General features: G+C 44.1%; 1 protein-coding gene across 1 annotated transcript in view; it reads right to left on the bottom strand.

The window, feature by feature from the left end:
* Nucleotides 1-24005, bottom strand: part of ATXN7 (ataxin 7) — a 123910-nt gene continuing 99905 nt past the window's right edge. The window contains 10 exon segments of the mRNA XM_006893869.1: nucleotides 1-110; nucleotides 1673-1736; nucleotides 2484-2989; nucleotides 3024-3484; nucleotides 9283-9404; nucleotides 9712-9910; nucleotides 11572-11837; nucleotides 16498-16580; nucleotides 17215-17474; nucleotides 19463-19712. Of these exon segments, the coding sequence (XP_006893931.1) occupies nucleotides 1-110; nucleotides 1673-1736; nucleotides 2484-2989; nucleotides 3024-3484; nucleotides 9283-9404; nucleotides 9712-9910; nucleotides 11572-11837; nucleotides 16498-16580; nucleotides 17215-17474; nucleotides 19463-19712 (2321 nt within the window).

Raw genomic sequence — 24005 nt, 5'->3', positions numbered from 1 at the left:
TCAAAGGCATCGTGGAGTCCAGAGTGTTGCGTGGAGGTGTAACTTGTCGGCAAAAGTGTCCAGATTATTCCTCCCCGGGCTGTTGTCAGCTGTCAGGGACGTGCCTTTGGCTTTCAAAAAAGAGGGGGAGGGGAGACAATGGTCACGGTCAGTAGGTGGCTGCACACGCTGCTGCCCTGATTTCAAACTAGAACCTTCCAAAGCCCACACGTCACTATAATTGCCAGAGCGGACAATGCCAGGAGCAAGTCCAGCTACCGCATTTGGTCTTAGCTTTAAAAACCCCTCACTGCCCTTGAGCACAATCATTCTAAAAGATTATCTTTTCGAGAATTAGCTCAGAGAGATACAGGACTGGGCCTCTGGCTTAGGGAAAAGGGTCACATGCTCGCCTTTCAGGTTTATTTACTGATCGCGTGTCCCTGAAGACATTCCAGGTTGTCAGCTGAGAGCTGCGCTAACAGGCAACCATGACAGGTGTGCTGAGGCAATGAGGGGTTCTGCCTGCCCTGCCCACGGCAGAGGCCCCCGAGAGCACACTGCAGGGGTGTCTGTCCATTTCCTTGGTGGCCCAGCATGCCCCACTTTATCCCCTGGTCTGGTGGCTTCAGCCATCCAGTCAGCTATCTCTGTTTCAAAGCCAGTTCTGTAAGGAAAAGCATGCTCAGGTCTTTAGTTTTCCCAAGAGTGGTAGCCTTTTGGGGTTTGTGGACCCTTTTGAAATTTTGCTGAAACTTTCAAGATCCCTCCCTGCATATGTATGAGCAAACATGAAAACGCAGAAAACTTTTCTGGGGGTTCATAGAGCCCCACCCCTAGGACTTGTGCTTTCTAACAGGAAATACCCCACTTCAAGAGGAAATCTTTCACAAACACCAACTTTAAGCTGAAACAGATTTTAAGGAACAGAAGCTAAAGTCAAGCTGTCGGGGTTTCACTGTGGCGAGTGCTCCCCTTTGCAGATGACGAACATCAAGAAGCAGCAAACTGGCAGCTCTCAGGCAGCAAACCTGGCCATCAGAAATATGTCTGGGCTATTTACAGATCAAAACCTAAGAAACCAAAAAAGCAGACATGGCCAGATTCCACAGAAAAGTCCAAAATCTGCAGCAACTCTCTCAGAATTATCTAGGTGAAAACGTGCACCCCTGAAGTGGGAAATGTGGCCAATTTTCCAGAGGTGTCATCACTCCCTCTGGAGTCCTCACAGCGTGTCTCCACTCATGGGGGCAATGTCGACATGAGGACACACGCGATGCTTGCTCAGTGCCGCACTGAGAGGACGACAAAGCTCAGCTGAACACCTGCCTGCCCTCACTCACGGCACCAACGGGACAGGCGGGCGTTCTGGCTGCACATGCCCTGCAGTGATGCTCATAAACTAGACAAGTAACAGCCTAATTCACACTTGTCCAGAAACCTTCTGATCAAATAAACATACAAAACCCACAAGTGTGTTTGAAACTCAAACTCAAGGCTGTAAGTGGTTTCTACTGACATTCACAGATAACTATTTTCCTCATACTTTTGGCAACGGGTGTCAATTAACAGAGATACTGGAGGGAAATGAAAATCACAGTAGGAAACTTCTTGGTATGTTTTCTTCTACTAAGGCACTTAAGTTCTGAATATGGCAAAGCAAAAAAAGAAAAATGCCAAAAAAGAGCCTCACATTTTAAATACAGATTCCAGCGTGATGCTGATGAAATTCCTGTTTGTAAGCTAAGTGCACTATCCTAATGAATGAAGTAAGAAGAGACGAGCTGGGGTAGTGAAGAAATGTGGATGAAACAGCTACCAGACACATCACACAAAACTACAGCAGAAGGGACACAGCTGTGCCTAACTCTGAACCCAGTGTCCACTGAGCCACGTCACCACGAACTGGCCAGATCAGCTTGCTTTCTAATTGGTTTTTTCCACCTGGGATTTTAGTCTTCTGCAGTGCTGGTGCTTAATCCCTCTGTCCCCTTTGTTCTGTCTCCCTTGAATATGGAGAAGAAAAATATGGGGTGAGATCTAACCACAAAATCTGAAATTCTCTGAAGTGAAAACATGAAAGGTTCTCGTATTTTAAGACTGAAATCACCCCTTTTTAGAACCATCTGTGTTTAGCCCAGCAATACTCAGGGGAGCCCCTAGGGTCAGCCCTCAGAAAGCACAGCAATCCTGTGATCACACACCAGTCCCCCAGAACAGTGCCTTGCTCGCTGCCCACAGAGAACTCCTAATTCCGACTCTGCTGCTGTGCATTTGTTTCCATAGCGCTGTCTGTTAAGCGCATTCCCCAGGAACATCTTCCAAAGTCATCAGAAATTCTCAGGGAGGAGCTCGTTTTACCTTTAAACAGCTATCAACTTTTTTGTAAAGACATCATGAAAGTGGATTTTTGTTTACAGGCAAACCAAGCAACCCAACCCAGATTTTCAAGTTGATCCGCAGGAGCGGAAGTGGACACTCACGGCTCAGAGCCCACGGCCTACCTGAGGAAGGAGGGGATTGTTCGTCAGTCCTTGTGCCCCTGGGATGGTGCCTGTGTGTTTCATGTGGACGTTGTTCATGGCCGGCAATTTGGCAACCTTGGTAGGTCTGCTGCTGCTGTTGTTGACGCTGCTCGAGCCGGGTGAGCACTTTCTTTTCTTTCCTATGAGTTTGTCGAGAGGAGTGTGTGTATGTGGAAAGCCGCTGTGAGAGCTGACAGTCACGTCGTTGGCCTGGTGGATGAACGGGCCCAGAGAAAGAGTGGAATCGCCGCTGTTGACCATCACACTCATCCTCTTGATGGACTCTGCAGGGCTCCCACCTGCGGGGCCCCTCCCTGCCTGCTCATGCCGGACGCTCACCGAGTTCGCTTTATTCGTCACACAGTTGAGGCCAATGTTATGGGAGGATGTCACCGCTGAGGGGTAAGGAGGCCCAGGCTGAGCCACACAGTTTTTCCTAAAAGACTCCATGGAATGAGAAGAAGAGGAACAGGAGGAGGAGATTCCTAAAAGACTCCATGGAATGAGAAGAAGAGGAACAGGAGGAGGAGAAAGGGTGAACTAACAGTGGGGAAGTGTTTTTGCGCTTTTTTCCTGAGCCGCCACTGTTACCGCTACTGGAGCTGGGACAGTTCGTGCTGCTCCCAGGAGGCTCCTTGGGCCTTAGAGACTTGCTGGATTTCAACTTCTGAGGTTTCCTGGACATGGGGGAGGAGGGCATGGAAGGGGATGCGGACGAAGAGGACACTTGTCTGGCCTGCATACTGCACACAGGATCCATGGCTCCGGAAGGCGCAGGCTGGGCATTTAGTGTGGTTCCATGAGCTGGTACCGATTTGCTATTTAGGGAGATGCAGGTGGATGAGGGCAGGACCGGGGATGGAGAAGTGGTGGGTGCTGCAAGATGGCTGGTACCAAACTGGGGCGTCAGCACGGAGTTTGTCCGGTGAGGAACACGTGTGGAGACGGGTGATGTGGTACGGGGCACTGGTGGGATTTTTCTGGAAAAGGAAGAGAGCAGGTGGTCACTGTTAGGGGCACAATCACCCATGAAATCTTTCACATGTGTTATCTACTTACCTCTCATACCACATGAACATTCTGAAATACTATGGACCTGGCATGCACTACTCTGCTTCAAAATTTTTAATGCTTTCTTCTCAGAATGAAAATCAAATACCCCTCATACTCTGTAAGGCCCTTTTGTGCTTTGTACCTCACCACTGCCTTTCCATAGGGCTAAGAACAGCCACAAGCCCACGTTACCACATAGCCACAAGCCTAATAACCCAGGCCAAGCCTGTGCCCAAGTAGAAATGAGCCTCACAGGAGTTTGGAGAACTAATTTTTCCTAAGTAGATTTCCAGGAAGTTTTTCTGCTATGCCTGTAGGTGGACTTGGACTTGAACCTCTAACCTTTCAGTCAGGAGCATATTAAAGGTTTATACTCTGCCATGGACACTGACAAACCCAAGCTATGGCTCCTTGTGGCTTTCTCAGGAAATCAGACCTGACCATCCTGATGTGCTTAGCTTCCCACAGCCCTGCTTATAAGCTCTGTGGACAGAGGACATCTGTAATGTGGGACTGCTGGTTACAACCAGATTCCTTCACAGAGTGCGCCCAGGGCCCTGCACAGCACCTAGAAAGCACTCGATAAATGCTGGGACAATCCCCAGCAACTGGGGATAATGGACAAGAGAGCTGGCTAGCAGGCGACTCTGGGGAGATGGTGCCACAGAGGCGGCAGCGTCATGGTGCAGTTCTGCAGCACTGGGAGGGCAGTGCGGGGCAGTGCTCTGTTCTGTTGTTCAGTCACTGTCAGTCAGAAGTGACAGGGTGGCAACAATGCTACTAAATAATAACGGCTCGGACTTACACACAGGCCTCCATGGCTAGAAAAGGAAAGGCAGCTCCCAGGGACTTCAGTCACACTGCTATGATAATACAGTCTATTAATAATGTATGAGTAAGATATTTATCGGGGGGGGGCATTCAAATATTCCAGGGGCCTCTACTCCATCATTCTCATCTCTGACTTTTACATGTGAAAGCACCAAAATTTTAAAAACTCTTGTGGCAGAATTAAAACAGGACCTCATCAGAAATGGCGCCACTGACTGCTCTGCCCTTGACCTTATGGGGCAGCTGCAGCTGACCCACCCACTATATCAGCTGCATCCACGTCTTATATTTTAAGTCTAAATTAGTGTGAAAGTACTTTCTAGATGCTTCTAACGAACAATAGTTACTACAAAAGAAGTTCCTGCAAATGCTAGCACCTGCTTTAAACCTTATTGCCAAACGTAGCTCTGGCTCTATGGCTCTATGCCAGGGCCTCTCACAATCATCTGTGGAGCTCAACCACACGCCAAATCCATTAGGTCAGAATCTCTAGGGAGGTGAGGTCCAGACAGCAGTAATTTCTATGCTTCTCCAAGAACCTGGCTCTATCTTCTAACCTATGAAGCGTACACAAACATGGAGGCCTGTGGCCCCACCCAAGATCTACGCCATCAGGCTCACATTTGGGTAGCCCCAGTGACTCCCCTCACCGGCACCGTTCTTCACAGAGATGAGGGCTCACCGAGTGCAGTGGCTTCTTGTGGCCACCAGGTGGCTCAGGAAACTGGGGCCTAAAGACCAGGTTGTTGGAAACCAAATCCTGGGTAAAGGGAAATACTGGCTGAGAGAAGATATGGATCTCCTGAGGTGACAACTAGCGTTTCTTCTTAACAAAAGCTCTTTCAGGCAATTGCTTTCATGTTATATGTAAGAATAAATAATCATACTGACAAGCTATAACATTTATAAGACAATAAAAATACTTCTACCTGTAAGGAGGTGAGGGTGGGTAAGAAATACAGCAAACTAAGACTTTTCATTGTATCCCTCTTTATAATTCACTTCTTTTCAGTCAGGTGATGGTATTACCTATTCAAAACACTAAATTACCAAACAAAAACAAACACATCCATCCCTGCCCATTTGTGGACAGGAATATTGGTCTCAAATTATTTGAGGACAAGATTTTCACAGAAATCACAGACCAGAAATGGTCTCCTGCAGAGGAAATATTGGGCTAACTTTACTACAGCTCAGAGACATAACACATCAAAGACGACTTAAACGGAAATTTTACCTTCACCTAACCACAAATTAACCATAGTAAAAGATCTATATTTTCCCCATTCTAAATAATGATCCAAGAGTGTAGAAATTATCAAACAATATCACTACTATCACATGCAAATAAGTCCTGCTGAAGGTTATTAAGTAACGACTGGTACAGTACATTGACAGGAACTGCCAGAAAATCAAGCTGGATTTAAAAGAGGCTGTGGCTTGGGGGCTGCCACTGCTAATGGATCTTTGCTGAAATCAAGGCATACCAGAAAAATGCTTATATATATGCCTTTGACTACGCAAAGACATTTGACTGCGTGGTCATAATGGGTAAAACTGATAAGAACGGAAATCTCAGAACCCTTAACTGACCTCATTAGGAACCTATATATAGAGTAAGCAGCAGTTGTCTGAACAGAATAAGGGAACAGTGGTTTAAAACTAGGAAGATTGTGCGTCAGGGTTGTATGCTTCTCCATAACTATCCAATCTAGTCATAGGGCCAGAGGGCTCCTTGGAGGCAAGGACGACAAGGTGTTGTTTTTCATACTTTTGACGTGTAGCAAGGCAAGACTATTCCTTGGAAAGGGACATCATGCTTGGAAAGATGGAGGGTCAGTGAAGGAAAGGGAAGACTCTGAACAAGATGGACTAACACTGTGACATCAGAGGGAGCTCTGGTGGCCTGGTGACAAGAAGCTGCGCTCTAATCCCAAAGGCTCGTGATCTGAATCCACCAGATGCTCCACTGGAGATAGAGGGGCAATCTCCTCCTGTGCCAGTTGGATCTGATTCAATGGTACACACACACAAGAAATTAAAAAGAATACTGTGACTTCAGCAATGGGCTAGTGTCTCAGAGATGATGAAGATGACCCAGTATAAGACAGGTTTCAGGTTTGCTGTTCAGAGGGTCGCTGTGAGTTGTATTCTACTTGATGGCACCTAACAACATCATCTGAGCAAATCATTTGAGAAGCTGGACTCTATGAAGAACATGGCATCAAGATGTGAGGAAGACTCATCAACAACCTGTGCTGTGCAAATGATGCACCTTGTTTGTGGACAGTGAAAAGGACTTGAAACACTTGCTACAGAAGATCCTACAGAAGATTACTACAGCTTTCAGGATGGATTACATCTCAACATCAAGAAAACAAAACTCCTTAGCACTCGACTTGGAGGAAACATTATGATAGATGGAGAAAAGATTGAAGTTGTCAACAATTTTCTTTTACTTGGATCCATAATAACCCATTGTAACAGTCAAGACATCAAAAGACGTACTTCACTGGAGAAAACTGCTTGCTGTCAAGAACTTTTTTTTTTAATGGTGAAAGTAAAGACAGTTTATTAGAAAAGATGTATCTCAGGTAGCTCTGGTGGCCTAGTGGCAAGAAGCTGCACTGCAATCCCAGAGGCACAGAGTTCAAATCCACCAGATGCTCTGCTGGAGAAGGAGGGGCAATCTCCTCCTGTACCAATCAGATCCGATTTGACGGTACACACACAAAATACAATAAAATTTAAAAAAATTTAAAAAAAAAAAGAAAAGATGTATCTTAGAGGGAGAGACTCGCTTAAGACAAGTCAATCCCTGGAAGTAAAGAAATGGACAAAGGTCTGTCAAGAAACTCCACGTAGTGCTAAAGAGCAAGGATGCCAGTTTAAAGACTAAGGTGTGCCTGATACAAGTCATGATATTTTCAACTACTCCTATGCATCTAAAAGCAGGACAATGAATAAGGAAGACTAAAGATGAATCAACGTCTCTGAATCGTGGTGTTGGAGAAGAAACAGTGAATAGACCATGAATTACCAGGAGAACACACAAATCTGTCTTGGAGCAAGTACAGCCAGAGTGCTCCTTATGGGCATAAAGAGGGTGAAAAGTCACTTCATACACTTCGGGTATGTTGTTAGAGGCGTCAGTGAAGGTCAATGAAAGGCAGGAAGATTCTTAACAAGGTGGATGGACACAGTGACTTTAACAATGGGCTCTTGCACAATGGAGATTGTAAAGACAGAGCAGGATAGGGCAACATTCAGATGTGCTGTTCACAGGGCTGCTATGAGTTGCAGTTGACTGAACAGTACCTAACAAGAAGAAGCAGCAAATAAGGGCTAGGATGCTGGAACACTGCCTGCAAGGGAGCATGACTGAGGATTATCTCAGCAGACTGAAGTCTGGGTGTCACAGATGCTACTTGAGAACAGCTTTCCTCTGGGTCAGAAGCTCTCAGCCGCTTCTGGCCAACTTCAGGGGCAACGTGAGGAGTCTCTGACTCAGAGCCCCCTCACTGTGGTGTGGGGAGCCTTTGCTCAGCACCTGGGCTGTCATTTCTCTGCCCCAGGCCTCTGTGCCAGCTCATCACCTGCTGTACACAGGTCTCTCCTTGATGTACCGATTTTTTTAAATGGAAAGCTGTCCCGGAGAGAATGGTTGACTCTCCCCTGGAAACCAACGAGAAGGCAGTCAACTTCGTAACTGAGAACAGAGAAGACAGCATAGCCAACCTCATGATCCTGCTTTACAAATGTTCCCAGTGCAGAAAGGAAAATCTATCTTCAAGAGTCACCTTAAGAACTGGAAGCATTTTCATCTACACAAGCTGATGGCCATAAGTCATTTGTCAATATAATGGAGGGGGAATGTTCTAAAAAGGCTTCTAAGCATGTTGTGAGGTGTCGCTGAGCCAGCTACGACTCACTGCGACCTTATGAATGACAGATCTGAACCCTGCCTCATCCTGAGTACACTCAACGCACAGAGAGTGAGCCTGTCACATCCCACAAAGCGGTCTAACCACACAAGAAGCTGAGAGGTCTGTATCTGGGAATTTGATGCACAGAGAACCTCAGATCCCTACGAAGCACTCCGATAGTGTCCTTTCAGAAAGACCTCTACAGATTAAGACTCTAAACCAGTAAGAACCAGGAGGAAACGACTGTGTGACAGAACAGAGTAACAGTGCTCTGGGGCTGGCCGTGACCATGGCTCTCTGGAAAGACCCAGGTCTCTAACCAGCTCACTCTGTCTGTATCAGAAAACCAAGGCAGGGAGAACAGTGGAGGTATTGGCCAAAAATTCATTCTAAAATCACTATAAGACACTGCTCCACTGAAGCTTTATGATGACTTGTGGATATTACTGGAATGATCCCCCTAACCAGGCACAACGCTTCCTGAACAAGATCTCACCAAACACTAGCTCCTTGACATGTTTCCCCCAAATTTAGTCCCAGGTCAAAAGAACTCCCTTGACGGATGTTCCACAGTATACAGACTATCTCCTGTTTTGAGAATTAAAAAAACAAACAAAAATGGACAGGCTGAAAAGTCTTGCAGAAAAGGAAATTATTCTACTCAAGCAAAGGCCAAGCTAACACTTATTCCTTGCCCTCCAGGCCCATGGAGGCCTTTTCCAGTTAAAATCCTGCTTGGAAATACAAAATGCCACACAAGGGATCGTTTCATCTTAAGCTGTAGATCAGGTCCTCCACCTACAAGCCGCTGCCCACCATCCTTCTATAACCTCCCCAGCGCCTGGCCCTGCTGCTGGTCTCTCACTGTTCTGGGCTTGCTTTCTTGAAAGAATCCCCAGAAGAATACAAAGGTATAAAATGACAAGTCGGGCCCTCCCCGGCACTGAGGAGGGGTGCTGGACACTCACTTCCACAGCTGCGCGTTCAGATGCTTCTCCACCATGAGGTTGAGGGCGCAGCGAAGCCGGTTCCACCTGGAGTCAAACACGTAATAGCCTCGTCCCATCTGTCGGCTCCCAAATGTGCAAAACTGCAAGAGAGAATATCCACGCGTGCTTCCCACCTCTGCCGCTGCCCGCGCGCCGCAGGCTCCTCTCCTCACAGTGACAGACAGAGCTGACTCGGAGTTCTGTAAGCTATGAAGCATGAGAGTGACAATGCCTACCCTGAGTAACGTGGAAGAGAAAGGGAAAAGCAGGAGACAGCCCCCGAACACAGAGTGTGCCGCCTCGGGGCACCCTGTTCTCACACCTGGACTGAGGCCCTGGCGTGCCCCCCTGCAGTGCCCTGTCCCTACTGCGTGGGGAGGGTCGACACGGGGCGGACGTGGAACTTACAGATGCTGGCTGAGGATGATGACCTGAATAATGACAGTCCAGTTTTTCAACAGACTCTTCTTTGTCATCGCCTTCGCCCTCCTCACTGGATAACCGAGAAGCTGGCTCAGTGGCAGGCAGGGGAGGGTGTGGAGACTCATGGACTGCAGGAGGGTCAAGGGGGGCACTCCCTCCTTGCTGAGCAGAGCAGCCTGGAGGCCTTGGTGAGTAGAAAGGGCAGCATGGATCAGTCACACGCTCGGGAAGAGCCACCTTAACTTAGACACAACTACGTATCCAAAACCACCTCAGGAGGCCTGGGTCCAATCCCTAACACTGAGGAAAAGCAGGAGCTGCTCCATGGGCTCTGGGACCAGAGGACCCTCTCTCCTGAAAGACGCAGCATTAAGGAGCGCCACCTGCCTCACTTCTCCCAAGGAAACTTAGAACTAGTTCTTTTCCTAAAAATATTGGATGGTTCAGGTAACCTCCTTAAATATTCTCCACATGGGACATAGACAGAAGAGTTATTTAACTCTTCAACTCGGATTTAGGCTGTTGTTGAGTACCATTGAGTCAGACTGACCCACACCTGACCCTCTGGTGGGTTTTTGGAGGCAGTTAATAGCACAGGAGGAGACTGCCCATCCTTGTTCCGTGGAGCAGTTGGTGGCCTTGAACTGCGTGCCTTCAGGACTGCAGGGCAATTTCTTGCCACTAGACCACCAGAGCTCCCACTGGATTTGGGTTACTAACGCAATTATTTGAGAGCTAATTGCCAGGTTCTAAAATAACATGGAAGGGCAGGAGATGATAAAAATCAAGGGAACATTACTATTTTATGCAGAACCTGTTATGCAAGGACATAATGTATTTTCCCTAATTTTTTTTAATAATAGTTTGGTGGTTCTCAAATGCAATGTACTTTTTTTTTATGTTTAGAAAAACTTCCATGGGAAGCTGGCCAAATGACTTGCTAAGGAAGCTACAGCCGGAGGGCCTAGCCATGCCCTGTAGTGCTCCTTGACCACGTCTCCTGAGAAACCACAGATCCTAGGGGACAGGCTCAGGCATACATCTGGGTACTCAGACCTCTAATTTCAGGGATCAAATATGTGAGAGTGAAAACATTCAGTAGCAGCAACCAAGCCTGTCATGTTCCTAAGTGGAAGCACTTTGCTGCCCATGTTTGAATGGCTAACATTTAAGTCCTTCATTCTCTTTCCCTTCCCTCTGGAGACTCGGTACACTGCCCTTACACTTCACCTTGACCAAATACACAAGAACACACACACACACTCCACATTCACTAGCTACCAGATATGTGTGTGCTAAGTGCTCAGTAAAACACTCTGAGCCACTGCTTACTCCAGCACTGACAGGCCCAATACATGCTCAGGCCAAAGTCCCAAACGAATGAATGAAAACATGTTGAAAAATGGATGCTATAAAAACTCAGGCTGAACGCCTGTGAAGTCTGTGACCAGCAATGACTCCCTCCGCTTTATTTTGCAAGAAGCGAGACAAATGAAGGGGAAATTGCTGCCAAAGCTCTGTGAAATGTTCCAGTCACTACCCTGTGGAAAGGATCAGAGTTTAAGCTTTGATCAATGGGGTGAACAGATACCTAACATGGAGCTAGGGGAAAGCAGATAATGCTAACTTTACTTTGTGGCTTGCAAGTGGCCAAGATACTTTCCTAGTTGAAACTTTCTGGTGAATTCAAAACTTTTTTTTCTTTCCTTTGTCAATCCAAATTGGGGTGGGGGAGATCTGCATAGTGAGCCCGCTCTATTTTGCCCCTACATCATGCTGCATTTGCGTTGTCTAATGGTTGCAAGGTGACTCTATGAAGGAGTAGAGCTGGACAGCTCTGCTTACCTTGGAAGACTGGGGGTGTGAGGTTTAGGTTTACTAGCTACTGAAAGCTTTGATTCGGAAGGAATCACTCCGTGAGAGGTTTGGTGTGGCTCCTGTGGAGGTCTAGGAGGAGCAGGATGCAGGTCCCTGAGAAGCGGCGTTGGTTGCTGACAGTCCGGATGGCGAATTGATTCCTTTTCCCTGGTTTTGTTTTTGTGCTCGGCTAATAACACATCAAATCGTTTTCTTCTACCCTGGACAGCCCTCCGTTGGGTTAAGGAATGTGTCTACAGATCGAAAAAGAAAAATGTTAAAAAAAAAAAAAACAAAACCAAAACACCAAAAACTCAACCTAAAGAATCACAATACGTCAAAAATATCTGTCCTATATTTAAAACATTCTTCTCAATAACAAAACATTCTAGACAGAAAGCTTATTCAAAGGCTGCTCAGCATTTGAGAAGCTAACAATCCTAGGAAAACAATCTTTCCCCCTTTTGCTAGAAAGCAGCACATATTTGAGGATCACAATGCATGAGAATTTGGTGTGGTGATCTCCCCTAGGTAAAAGAAGAAATGGCAGCTGTGCCACCTGGATGTACTTGGCAGACAAGTGGCAGAAACACAGAGACAACAGTTAATGCATGTTACATTTCTGTGCTACAATAAATATTGGCTTATATGAACTCTCAACTCTATCAGAACAGTAGCACACCTTGGACTATTTGAAATTTTAAGTGTTTCAGGAAAAAGTTATTTCATAAGAGCGCACCAGAAAACCTCATAGTAACTCAACAGTGAATGAAAGTTAAATACAACTCTTCTTTCTGTATGTGCTGAGAAAATAATCTGAGAAGCTGAACTCCAGGCATGAGGATTGAAGAAGACTCATTAAAACTTGTATGATGAATAAGAGGGAGGGAAAACCCCAAACACACAAAAAAGGGGAAAGATTTAAAACCAAACCAAAATAAACAAACAAACAAACCCCAACTTGTATTATGATACAACCTTGCTTGCAAAGAGTGAAGAGGACTTGAAACATTTACTGAAGATCAAAACCTGTAATCTCAACATTAGGAAAATAAAAATTTTCACCACTGGACCAAAATGCATCAAGATAGATGGAGAAAAGATTGAAGCTGTCAAGAATTTCATTTCACTTGGATCTAAACTCAAAACCCACAGTAGCATAAGTTAAGAAAATGAAAGGATGTTTTACACATTGGACAAATCTGTTGTCAAAGTCCTCTTTAAAGTGCTAAAGAGCAAGGACGTCAGTTTAAAGACCAAGTTGTGCCTGACTCCAAGTCGAGGTACTTTGAATTGTTTATATGCTGGACAATAAATAAGGAAGGTCAAATATGAATGCTGGACAAGGCTTAAAGAAGAACGGAGGCCTCTGAATTGTAGTACTGGCAAAGGGTACTGACTTTACTGAGGGGATGGGGAATTAATCACAGGATTGTACAATTTGATGGGTAAAGGAAATGGGAAAGATCAGGTGTGAAATACAATTTATATGAACTTTACAAGTAAACCAGTATGAAATAAAAATGTTACTAAAAAAACAAAGAGTATTGACTCTCCTGCAGATTGCCAAGAGTAAGTCTGTCTCGGGAGAAGTGCTGCCGGAGTACTTCTCAGAGGCGAGGAGGGTAAGACTTTCTCTCACTAACTTTGGGCAGGTTGTCAGTCTGTAGAGAAGGACATAATGCTTGGAGAAGTCAGTAAAGGACAGGGGGAGAAGCTTAATGGGATGGATTAACACAATGACTGCAACAACAAGCCAAAGCAGAGACTGTGAAGATGGCATGGATCAGGCAAGAACTCCATGTGCCGTACACAGGGTCACCATGAGTTAGCATCCACGCAACGGCACCCAACAACAGCTCCAATCAAAGTGCTATGTAAAGAGAGCAAGTGACTCAAAGCATCCTGAAGACAGCGACGGTGGCTAAGGAAGACAGAGGAATCAAGAATGTGACGCTGAGAAAAGCATGTTATGATGATCAAGGACTATAGGCTTCAGTACGGATTACATCTCAATATCAAGAAAACAAAGGTCCTCACTCAGAGGATCAACAGCCAAGCCAACATCGTGACAAATGGACAAGAGACTGAAACTGTCAATGACTTTATCTTACTTGGATCCACAATCAACACCCTTTGTATCTAAGCAATCAGGAGGTCAGGTGACGTACTGCACTGGGAAAAACTGTAGTCAGGGTTCTCTTCAAATTACTGAGGAGCAATGATGTTAGTTTGAGGATTAAAGTGCACTTGATCCATGGTCATGGTCTTTTCCACCACTTGCTCTGCAGGTGAGAGGTGGGCAATGAATAAGGATGACAGAAGAACTGATGCCTCTGAAATGTGGTGCTGGAGAAGAGTGCTGAATATTCCACTGACTGTCAAAAGAACAGACAGATTCGTCTTGGAGAAGGTGCAGCCAGAGTGCTCCTTGGAGGCAAACATGATAAAGTTTTGTCTCACATATTTTGGGCATGTTGTTAGGAGACACTACCTTGGAAACAGACATCAAGCTTGGAAAGATGAAGGGAAGGTGAGGGACAGGAAGACCTTGAATCAGACGGACTTAGACAGTGACTACAGCAATGGGCTCAAAAGTGTCAGATGGTGAGGATGACACAGGATAGAACAGGGTTCAGATCTGTTTATTCACAGAGTTGTTATGGGATGCACTTGACTAGATGGCTTCGAAGATTGAATAACATAACCTATTAACAGATACATCACAAACTATGTTCATTTAAAATCTAACCCAGCAGAGAGAGAGAGAGAGAGAGAGAGAGAGAGAGAGAGAGAGAGAGAGATCTAATCCAGCAGAGGGCTAGATGGGTGTGTTCTACCCCTAAAAATTTTTTTATTAAATTTTCTTTATTATGCAATACATCCATATGTATCCTAAATAAGGACAAATTTGTTCAGTGCTTTGCCAATTTCTAGAAATAAATGCTTCACCTAAAAAGCCTATTAGAACAATTTTCACTGAATAGATCAATGGCCACATGCCACTGGTCCACTTGCTTGTCTCTCCTTGCAGATGTATAAACCTCTCATTTGTTAATGTCCTCAAGTACTTAGCAATGCAAAGCTCAGTGGCTAGAGAGAATCTTTTCAAAGGTCAGTTTAAAGAGAGAAGGATTTCCACAGAGCTCAGAAAGACATTCCAAACACAAACCGTAACTCCCCGTTCTCTTACTCAGACTACGCTTCAGGAGCTGACAGTGCAGGAGTTCATAACTTAGCCACTGGGACCTGGCACCCTGAGACAAGAGTCCCTCTCACCACTCCCTTTTCCTCGGGTCCATGTGCCTTCTTCAGGCCAGTAACATGTCTGTTCTGCTTTCCTCTCATTTCGACCCGTCACAGTCTTCACACATGCTGCTGCCTCTGCTATGAATGTCTCCTCACCTGTCTCTGTGCAGATAAACAATTGTGGAAGGTTTGGTCTAGTGTTCCTATGGTGAGCAAGCCTCCCCCGGCCAAACTTCCTAACACAGGCTTTCATAACACAGGTGTCTCACCTTGGAACTCACTGTGATAATTTTATACTTACTTGAGTGATTGATTACTGATTAGTATTCATCCCTTTTCTCATACTGTAAGTGCCACAAGGATAGGGAACATGTATTGACATTCAGATTTTACTAAAATGCTCTGGGGCCAAGAGTGAAGTCTGTGCACCCAGATGTACAGAATAAAGATTTCTCCAATGACAGGCAAAGGCACACAGAGCTGAAGCTATCTCAGGGAGAACTGGATCATTAAAAAGCAGAGCAGTTGGGTGGGACAAGTGAAGGTGTCAGGTAGACAAGATGGGAAAGAAGGGCAGCATCGGGGCCCCTGGCTAAAAAGTGAACAAACAACGATCTAACACAAGAGTATTGAGCAGCCACCTGGAGGGAGGGGGAACGACGACTCAGGAAAGGGGCCCTCTACAAAGCTTATTAGATTCTGGCCAAAATGGAGACGAAAAAAGGGAAAAGGGCTGATAAATACTCTAAGAGAGTGAGGCCAGTCTATGAAAGAACAGGTCAGGCACGATGCTGTATTTCCTAGTAGTTTTATTTTGAACTCATAAGAAGTCAGAGCCGAAGACATGTATTAACGCACTGCCAGGCCTAGCACCATGTCACAGACAGCAGTGATGCCTTTAAGAGAGCACATGGAGGACACCCATGTCTGGAAGGAGAGAAGGAGAAAACTCAAGAACCCACACACAGTCAGTTCACCCAGCAAAGCCTCGGCAAGAGCACCGCACAGACTCTTTATAGATGCGAACTGAAAAACATCTGGTTTACAACTATGCCCAGTTTAGAATTTAAAAAGGGCAACCTGGTGAAGAAAGCATCCTTAATTGATCAGAGTTTAAGTGAAAAAAATCCATGTAACTGGAGCCAGGGAGGCAGGAAGAGAGCACAAGATGGAGGCCACAGGGAGTAAGGCCTGAAGAGGGCAGAGGCTCGCAGGCACAGAGAGCTGTCGGCGCCAACTTGTAAGGGAACTGAAGCAATAACAACACATGTTTATAAGACTGACTTTAAAAGTTAAGAATCATGGACTATAGAAACATATATGCAAAGGGAATTTCTGCACTTATTTTAAATTGTTATCATTTAAATTACAGCAAAGGACAGCTTTTCATATGAAGTTTCCATACAGAAATATTTTAAGTGTTTGAAAGTAGCAGATTAGTTGGGAAAAAACACCATTTCCCTGGACACAATAATGCTTGCTAGGCATGGAACCCCTCTCAAGACTACTTTCTAATAACAGAGGTCAGGTTTTATCAGCTCAAGGCCTTTTCTTTATCCTTTATAACAGCAGACCCCATATGGGCTAGTCTTCAAGAACCCTCACAGGACATCCACGCTCCCTGTGCTTAGCAGAGTCCTGCCCTCACACAGCCGAAGCACTTACCTTGCACGTTAAAGACCGGGTGCAGGGCTTCTTGGTATCGAGATCAATGACCCCACAATGTATGTCAGGATCAAACTCTCTTTCTGTCAAAAGCACACAGACATTACAATGGGCTTGCCATATACTCCTTGGTTTATTTTGTAAAGAAGAAAACAGAAGAAATCTTAAGATAGGAAAAAACATGCTATCACTACAGAATCAGTAACACATTATCTCTACCTATACATAACATGCCAAATAGCTATTTTAAAGTGGTGGCAATTTCACTAGAGCACTGAATGTTGGGAAAGACAGTTTTAATCAGCATTACTGCATGATTAATACGCTAAGCAAAATCACATTTTTTTTTCTCACAGCTGCTGAGTCAGAACTGACTTAGTGTTGACCCGCCACTGGGTAGTCAAGGCTGTAAATTACACTGGAGGAGAATGCCATCTTTCCCCCTCACCGCCGCTGGTGGGTTTGAACCGGCAAGTGGCACATAATTTTGGAGTTAGCTGTGCAACACCGTATGGACTATGTGACCTGAGCAGTATCCTAGAAGAACATTAGAAAGTTGTATTTCTGCATTACTTTATTACAGATAGCCTTATTATTTCTCTTAAAGCTGAAGGTGACCAATATATCAGAAAGAAGACTTACAGACAGCAGTTCATTCGATTCCCATAGATAACTGCATAACATAGAGACATTACCAAGAAAGAAAATTCAAGTTACCTGATAATCTTTTATTTAAAAATTTCCGATTATTGGAATTGTCTTCAGGTTTCTTTTCTGGAGCGGGCGGTGCAGGAAGCCCTTTGCCATTCAGAATCTGTCCAGGTGAAGGCAAGATTGGCTTTGGTATTGAGGGGCAGTTAAGGCCAGGCTTGACTGAGGAACTCACAGTAGCAGGACAGGGTGGCCCCACTGCAGATTTCAGTAGTGTGCCATCCATCTTCGGATGAATCTTCTCTACTTTGACAGAGGCCGCCATGCTGTCATGGGGGAAGGAAGAAGGCCAGCATCTTGAACTCTCTGGTGGCCCTAGAAGGCTGCAGAGCCAAGGGTGGAGGGCCAAAGCCAGTGCCCAGGTCTGTGTGTGCACCACAAAGGCCCAGGCCCCACTGGCTCCTATGCATGTCTCTCATGACTATGTTGTTAGAAAAAACTGCTTCATACAAGCCCTCCTGGCAAGACAAAGCCCCAGGACACCATCAGATATACTTAATCATGTCAGAAAAGCACTACACATGGGCCAACGGGAAAATCAAATGCGAGCAAACACAATTCCTGCATGAGGCAAAAACATGAAAAAGGTCTAAAAGGACCAAGACTCCCTAGAAGAACTTTGGAGACTATCATTTGAGACCATTAAGAAAGAATGCATCAAGACAAAGTAAATCTTTGAAACACACACACACACACCCCAGAATTAAGGAATAATTCCAAGAAAAAGCACTAAAGACTTACAAGATCTCCGAAGAGCCTAACAAATCTGAAAGCTGCTGAGTTGAATACATTTTCACTTAATGACAGATATTTTAACCTAAATACATTCCCTTGGGGCCTCTGTGTTTATGTCAAAGGGGAAGACCAATGTTTCACTTAGCGCATACGGAATGAAAAGTTTCCGTTCTTGAAAAACTTCCATTATAGGACTTAACTAAGTACAGGCCACACAGGATTGGTGAGCATTACATCTGTGTTACTAAACAAATGATTATTTCTCTGGAAATCATTTTACTGGGTGAAACTGACTCTGTTGGTGCCAAGCTAATAGTTCGCTATAGTCCAGGTCCAGAGAGGGTTAGGATTGATGAGGTCTTAGACACTGTGTTTAGGAGGTGGTGTTCCAACAGCTGCTAAGCTGGAGAGTGGCTTATGTGCTGCCACGGCATTTTCTTTGGCTTTCAGACAGCTAAGGAATGAACGCCAAACTTTCTACACTGCTCTTCTGACAGATGAGCAGGACTGCGACTTAGCAACCAGGACAAACAGCCCCAAACAGCTGCATGGAGAACAGTCTGACAGCAGTGGGGACGCAGCAAGATGTTGCTTCTCCCAGCTGGCAAGGTCCTTCAGCAGGAGCAGGTGCTGGCCCCGACCCTGGGATTCACCAGGTTATCACAATTTTGGGACTGAGATATAGGGATACCCTCCAAATACGAGCTATGCCAGGAAAAGTCACTTGCAACCAAGGCTGAAAGATGACATGACGAAGCAGGATGTGACTCCATGGGAGCGCATGGCTGCTCTCCCACGTGACCTCATGGGAGCCTGCCAACCAACACTATGGAAACTTGCCAAAGCCTTGCCTGGAGAGTGTGAACTTCTCAGTCTTCGCTTATCACTGCTGTGACATGCACTTCAGGCGGCTGGGAGGAAGCACTGCTTCCCTATTTGCTTTGTAGGCCCCAGAAAAACAGAGAGAGTTTCTGGACATATTCCCGAATTTTTATTGTTACTATGACTAGCGACTGGAACAAGAGCTCATCTCTCTATTAACCATCTCTTCTGCCTCAGATTCCATGACATATATTAAGTCCAATACCAAGAATCTTGCAATATGTCAAGCCCCTCAATAAGGTGGTATGTAACAGAGGTGGAATGTAAATCTGATCCAAGTCATCTCAGCTAAAGTCCCTCGACTTTATCAAGCTTCCTTTTTCTTACCTGGAAAATGGCAATAACTAACAGTATCTATTTGACAGGATTTTGATAATTAAATAGCATAGTAAATACAAAGCTTCATTTCAGTATTTGGCACATAATAAAGGATTAATAAATGACATCTTTGCTACTATTATCTATAAAATTTCCCCAAAATAAGATATGGAACAACAACAACAACAAATCAACAGCACATTTCTGAAACGTCCCCTCAAAAGGCTCATTCTCCTGCTGTGTGTAGGCATACCTAGGAGCTACTGCAGTATCTCATATCCAGCAGGTCAGCTTGAAAAGCCCTTCTGGCCATACTCACATTCTATGGGGGACTCTACTTTGTTGAGTGGGATGCATTGGCTTGGTGTTCCCCCTGAGCTGCTGTTTCTCTTTGGGCGATTTCAACAACTTTGAACTTGATGAGGATGCACTCAGGACGCCTCCACTGGAAGACCGGCTGCTTCCACTTGCACTGCCTCCTTTGCTTTTGGACAGAGAAGGGAAGAAGGAAAACACTGAAGTGGGAGGAACGGCCAAAGGCGGCTTGCTGGGTGAGCTGTGTCTTCTTTCTGGAAAAGAAAAAAAAAGGGGGAAAAATAATCACATTTCAGTCAACACTTAAATGGAATCCTGGAAGAGTAACCTGAAATCAATGTGCTTAGGTTAAAATACACGTTAGTGAGTGAAAATGCATTTGAGTTAACAGCTTTCAAGAAATGGCTTATCTAGGCCACACAGGCTTATTTAAGGTTCTGAGAACTGGTCCTCCTGTTTAGCAAACATGTCTGCATAGAGGTTTATCACATGTACCCATTAGGAAATTAAACAGCCAGCTTAAATGTGTATGGTAAAAATGAACCCCACTAGTGCAGCCTGCAGCAGAGCCAGGAGAATTACTCATTCATTTGCAGCGCTCTGCTAACCGACACTGCATGGAGTTCGTTCTTCCTTTCTAGCTGAGCACCTCTCCAATTTTCAAAATAGCAGAATGTTAAGAAACAAGTTGTACCTTTTTTTTTGTCACTACCCACCAGCATATGACACCAATAAGAATGTTTCTAAGGTTACCTTATCATTCGTTCTGAATCTGTGCTGAAATTTCCAATGAATCATTTCTCTCTCGTTTAAATAAACTCACTCAACTACAGATGGCACAGCTCTGGTTCATGCCGCTAAGATGCCAAAGGCACAAGACAAAAATACCACAAAGAGCTACGCCGGGTTTTGAAACCAGGAAGTAATTCATAGTGAAGTACAGACCACACAGGCTTAACTGAAAAGAAATCTAAAATAAATAAAACAAATCTATCCACTAGAGAACCAAGTTTTCTCAGAGTAAAGCAATCCATACGAATATAATTCCAGAACTGTTAAAGAACGCAAGCATTTGAAACAAGTAAATTATTTGTTAGTAACTTTATCTACTTCAGTGCCTCATGACAGTGGTTTTATGGTTGTTTTCAATTAATCATATAATTTAAAATTTCACGTTTAACTTTAATTTGAAAATGCGTAGCTTAATATTTCTTATGACAATATGGGACTTACATGATTATTTTACAGTTGTTGTTGTTTTTAGGTGTCACTGAATTGAGTAAGATTCAGAGTGGCCCTATGAACAACAGATCTGAACCCTGTCCTATCCTGTGCCATCCTCACCATCTCTGATACACTCAAGCCCACTGCCGCAGTCACTGTGTCAATCTAACTGGTTGAGGGTCTTCCTCTCCTTCACCGACCCTCCACCTTTCCAAGCATGATGTCCCTCTCCAAGGATTAGCCTCTTCTAGCATCATGCCCGAAGTATGTGAGATGAAGATTTATCATCTTTGCCTCCAAGGACCGCTCTGGCTGCACCTTCTCCAAGACATATCTGTGTGTTCTTTTGGCAGTGCATGGGATAGTCAGTACTCTTCTCCAACACCACAGCTCAAAGGCATCAAGCTGTCTTCTGTCATCCTTATTCATTCACTGTCCAGCTCTCAGCCGCACAGCAAGTGACTGAAAAGATCATAGTCTTTTCTTAACAATTATGCGTCCAAAAAAATCAGAGACTGCAAGTACCACTTAGGTGGTTTACTGCCAAAGGCCTTTTTATTTTACTCCTACATGAAACTATGCTGACTTATACCTTCCAGGAATAAGCAGTTCAATAATGCTTTATGAGTTACCTAAGAGCCTACTCTACACTGAAACAAAATTATTATACGATCTATAGACACAAGTCCAATTCTCCAAGAAGACCACATAAAGGCAATAACTAAGCTGGGAAGGTTCTGTTGATTATGCTTTTAAGTCTTCTTGCCTTTGTGTCACTTCTGATTTAAAACAAAACAAAACAAAGGAAAAACACACCAAAAAAAATAAAAGACCAGAAAATACCTGTGTGTAAGGAAGGGAAGAGGAAAATAATTCTAACTTAAAAATGTTCTAAATTCTGCAAAATTTTTTGTTTATTTATTTTTCATTTAGTCTCTCCTCTATGATGTCAAAACAGCAAACACACTTGTAACATCAGCACCAAGTCAGGGCTGTGGAAACCCCTGTCACAGCTACGGCTACCCATCTTGGAGGGCAGCTTTGCTGAATCATGTCTGTGAGGCACAACACTAAGCTGTTTGCTGTTGTTATGTACTGTTGACTTGGCACTGATACATAGCTGACCCTCAAATGGGTTTTTGGAGGCAGTAAATCACACAGAAGTAGAGCGGGCCTTCAACAAACGTTTACATGTTAATTAATTAATGTTTGCTTTAAATTGAATTTCATTAACGTTTGCTCTTCTTGTAAAATAGGAGTGATTTCCAATGGCCCTAGGGACTAGGTTCTCAATATTGGCTACACACTGGAATAACTGAAGGAGCTGATTTAATTATCTGGGGTATGGCATAGGTATTTAGAATTTTATAAGCTCCCCTGTGTGATTTCAGTGTGCAGCCAAGGCTAAAAGTTTGCCCTAGCCTCAAATAATGTCTCAAGGACTATTAACCATGGCTGAACAAGCTAACATTTGTTCAGTGCCGAGACACTACCCTGGCACGTGGCTCACTGCTACAACTTGACCTGAAGTCGTGTTTTTCTAACTTCCATCAACCAAAAGTATTTTCATAATTTTTACCAAACTTTCATTGTCATCATGTTGTAACTCTATAACATTCACATAAAATGTCCTTTTTCTCCCACTAACTTATATTTAAATTATTATCAGCACTATTGTTTTTGGCCCCCACTTCTACTTCTTAAGCCTCAGACCAACCAGTCTCTCAAAAATTCAAATCTGTTCCAAATTCTGCACATTCTGCCAAAATCAGAATGTGAATGCAGAAAATTATCTGCAGCTCAATTCAGTCCAGCTGGAACCCACCACCCTGACTCCTCATTGTAGCTGTAAGCCACACCCACCCAACAGCTTTTCTTCACAACTTCCCTTTCCACTACAGAGAACCCTCCCCCTAGGTACTTCAACCAGCTTTTTTCAGGCTTACTTCTACAAGCAAATGGGAGGTCTTTTTCAAGGCAAAGTACCATGTTTATTCTAATATCTATACATTTTAACCATTTAACATATTTAAACCTATCCTGTCATTTTCATTAGTTTTCTGTCTTTTTGTGCATGTGCCACTGGAGAAGATTCTGCCTATCATACTTGTAATCCTATTCTCAACAATACCTACATGGTTTTTATTATCTGATTTTTACATAGTGCATTAATTTTTTAGGAATGTACACATCACGCTATGGCAGAATTCACTGTAATGCTCAGCTTGTCTCTTCATTTTCACATTGCCATCAGAGCCATCTCTCTTTTTCTTTAATGTCTTTCTTTTTCACCTTTTAACTTGTGATACGGGATGGAGCACTAAAAAGTAAAATTTCAAAGCTTCCTGACATTAAAAGTCAGCTGATATGGAAATGATATTCCAAATTAAAATTATATTTTCTACTTCCAACAGTAATAAAAGCTATTTTGAAAACTAAGAATAGCAATCTAGCATGTGAATTTTTCTTTCAATGAAACTTGAAAATGAATGTTTTTGTGTATAACATGTAACATGTTTGTGTGAGTGCCACCTCAAAATCTTGTTATGCTATAAATCAAATTGTTCCCTTTACGTTATGGTCAGCTAGCTTGTTCTATGAAAAGAGCAGGACCTAGCTTCCTCTCACAAAAAAGCATAGGTAAAACCAATAATTATAATAGAGTAAAACTCCCTTTCTCCTTTGACTCTGAGTCTTTATTTTTCTTAAAGATTTTTAAACTGGATATATACTTTTATTTATTTTAAGATAGTACTTGTCCCTAGATCAAGACAGAAATAGGGGAGATTATGGATCAGGTTTAGGGCTGTCATATTAAGTGAACAAAGTGATAGATGGATGCTAAAGAGTAACTGAACACAGTCTGTCAAAGAGTGCACTTGTCTACCCGGGGTCTGGCTGCAGACCAGATGAGCACATGTTGTGTCTGAAAGAGGAGGGCATTCTAGGTGGTTTCAGTCAGAGATAGACAGGCAGACTGGCATGTACAGAATCAGAGCAAGGCAGACACAGATGAAAGCATGTGTTGGGGGACAGGAAGTGGAATAGGCAGACACACTGACGTGGAAATAGAAATAGAACAAGAGATATAAGGCCTGGCTCTTCTTGCTGCAGTCTGTACACATGATAGTGCTGAACAAAACGAAAGGATATGGAGGGAGGGTGGGTGAGGGGAGGAGGAACAACTCTTAGTAGGTCTTCCAAAGTGGAAAGGAACCAAGAATACCAAGACATGTACAGCCAAGCACAATCAATAAGAGTGCATCTGAATTCCAAAATCAATCTCCATAATAGTCTATGTGTTTCCTACTGCCAAAGGGGCC

This window comes from Elephantulus edwardii, unplaced genomic scaffold (genome assembly GCF_000299155.1).
Source record: "Elephantulus edwardii isolate Elephantulus edwardi_28Jun2011 unplaced genomic scaffold, EleEdw1.0 scaffold00132, whole genome shotgun sequence".
NCBI lineage: Eukaryota > Metazoa > Chordata > Mammalia > Macroscelidea > Macroscelididae > Elephantulus > Elephantulus edwardii.
This window is presented reverse-complemented; position numbering and strand designations above follow the sequence as displayed.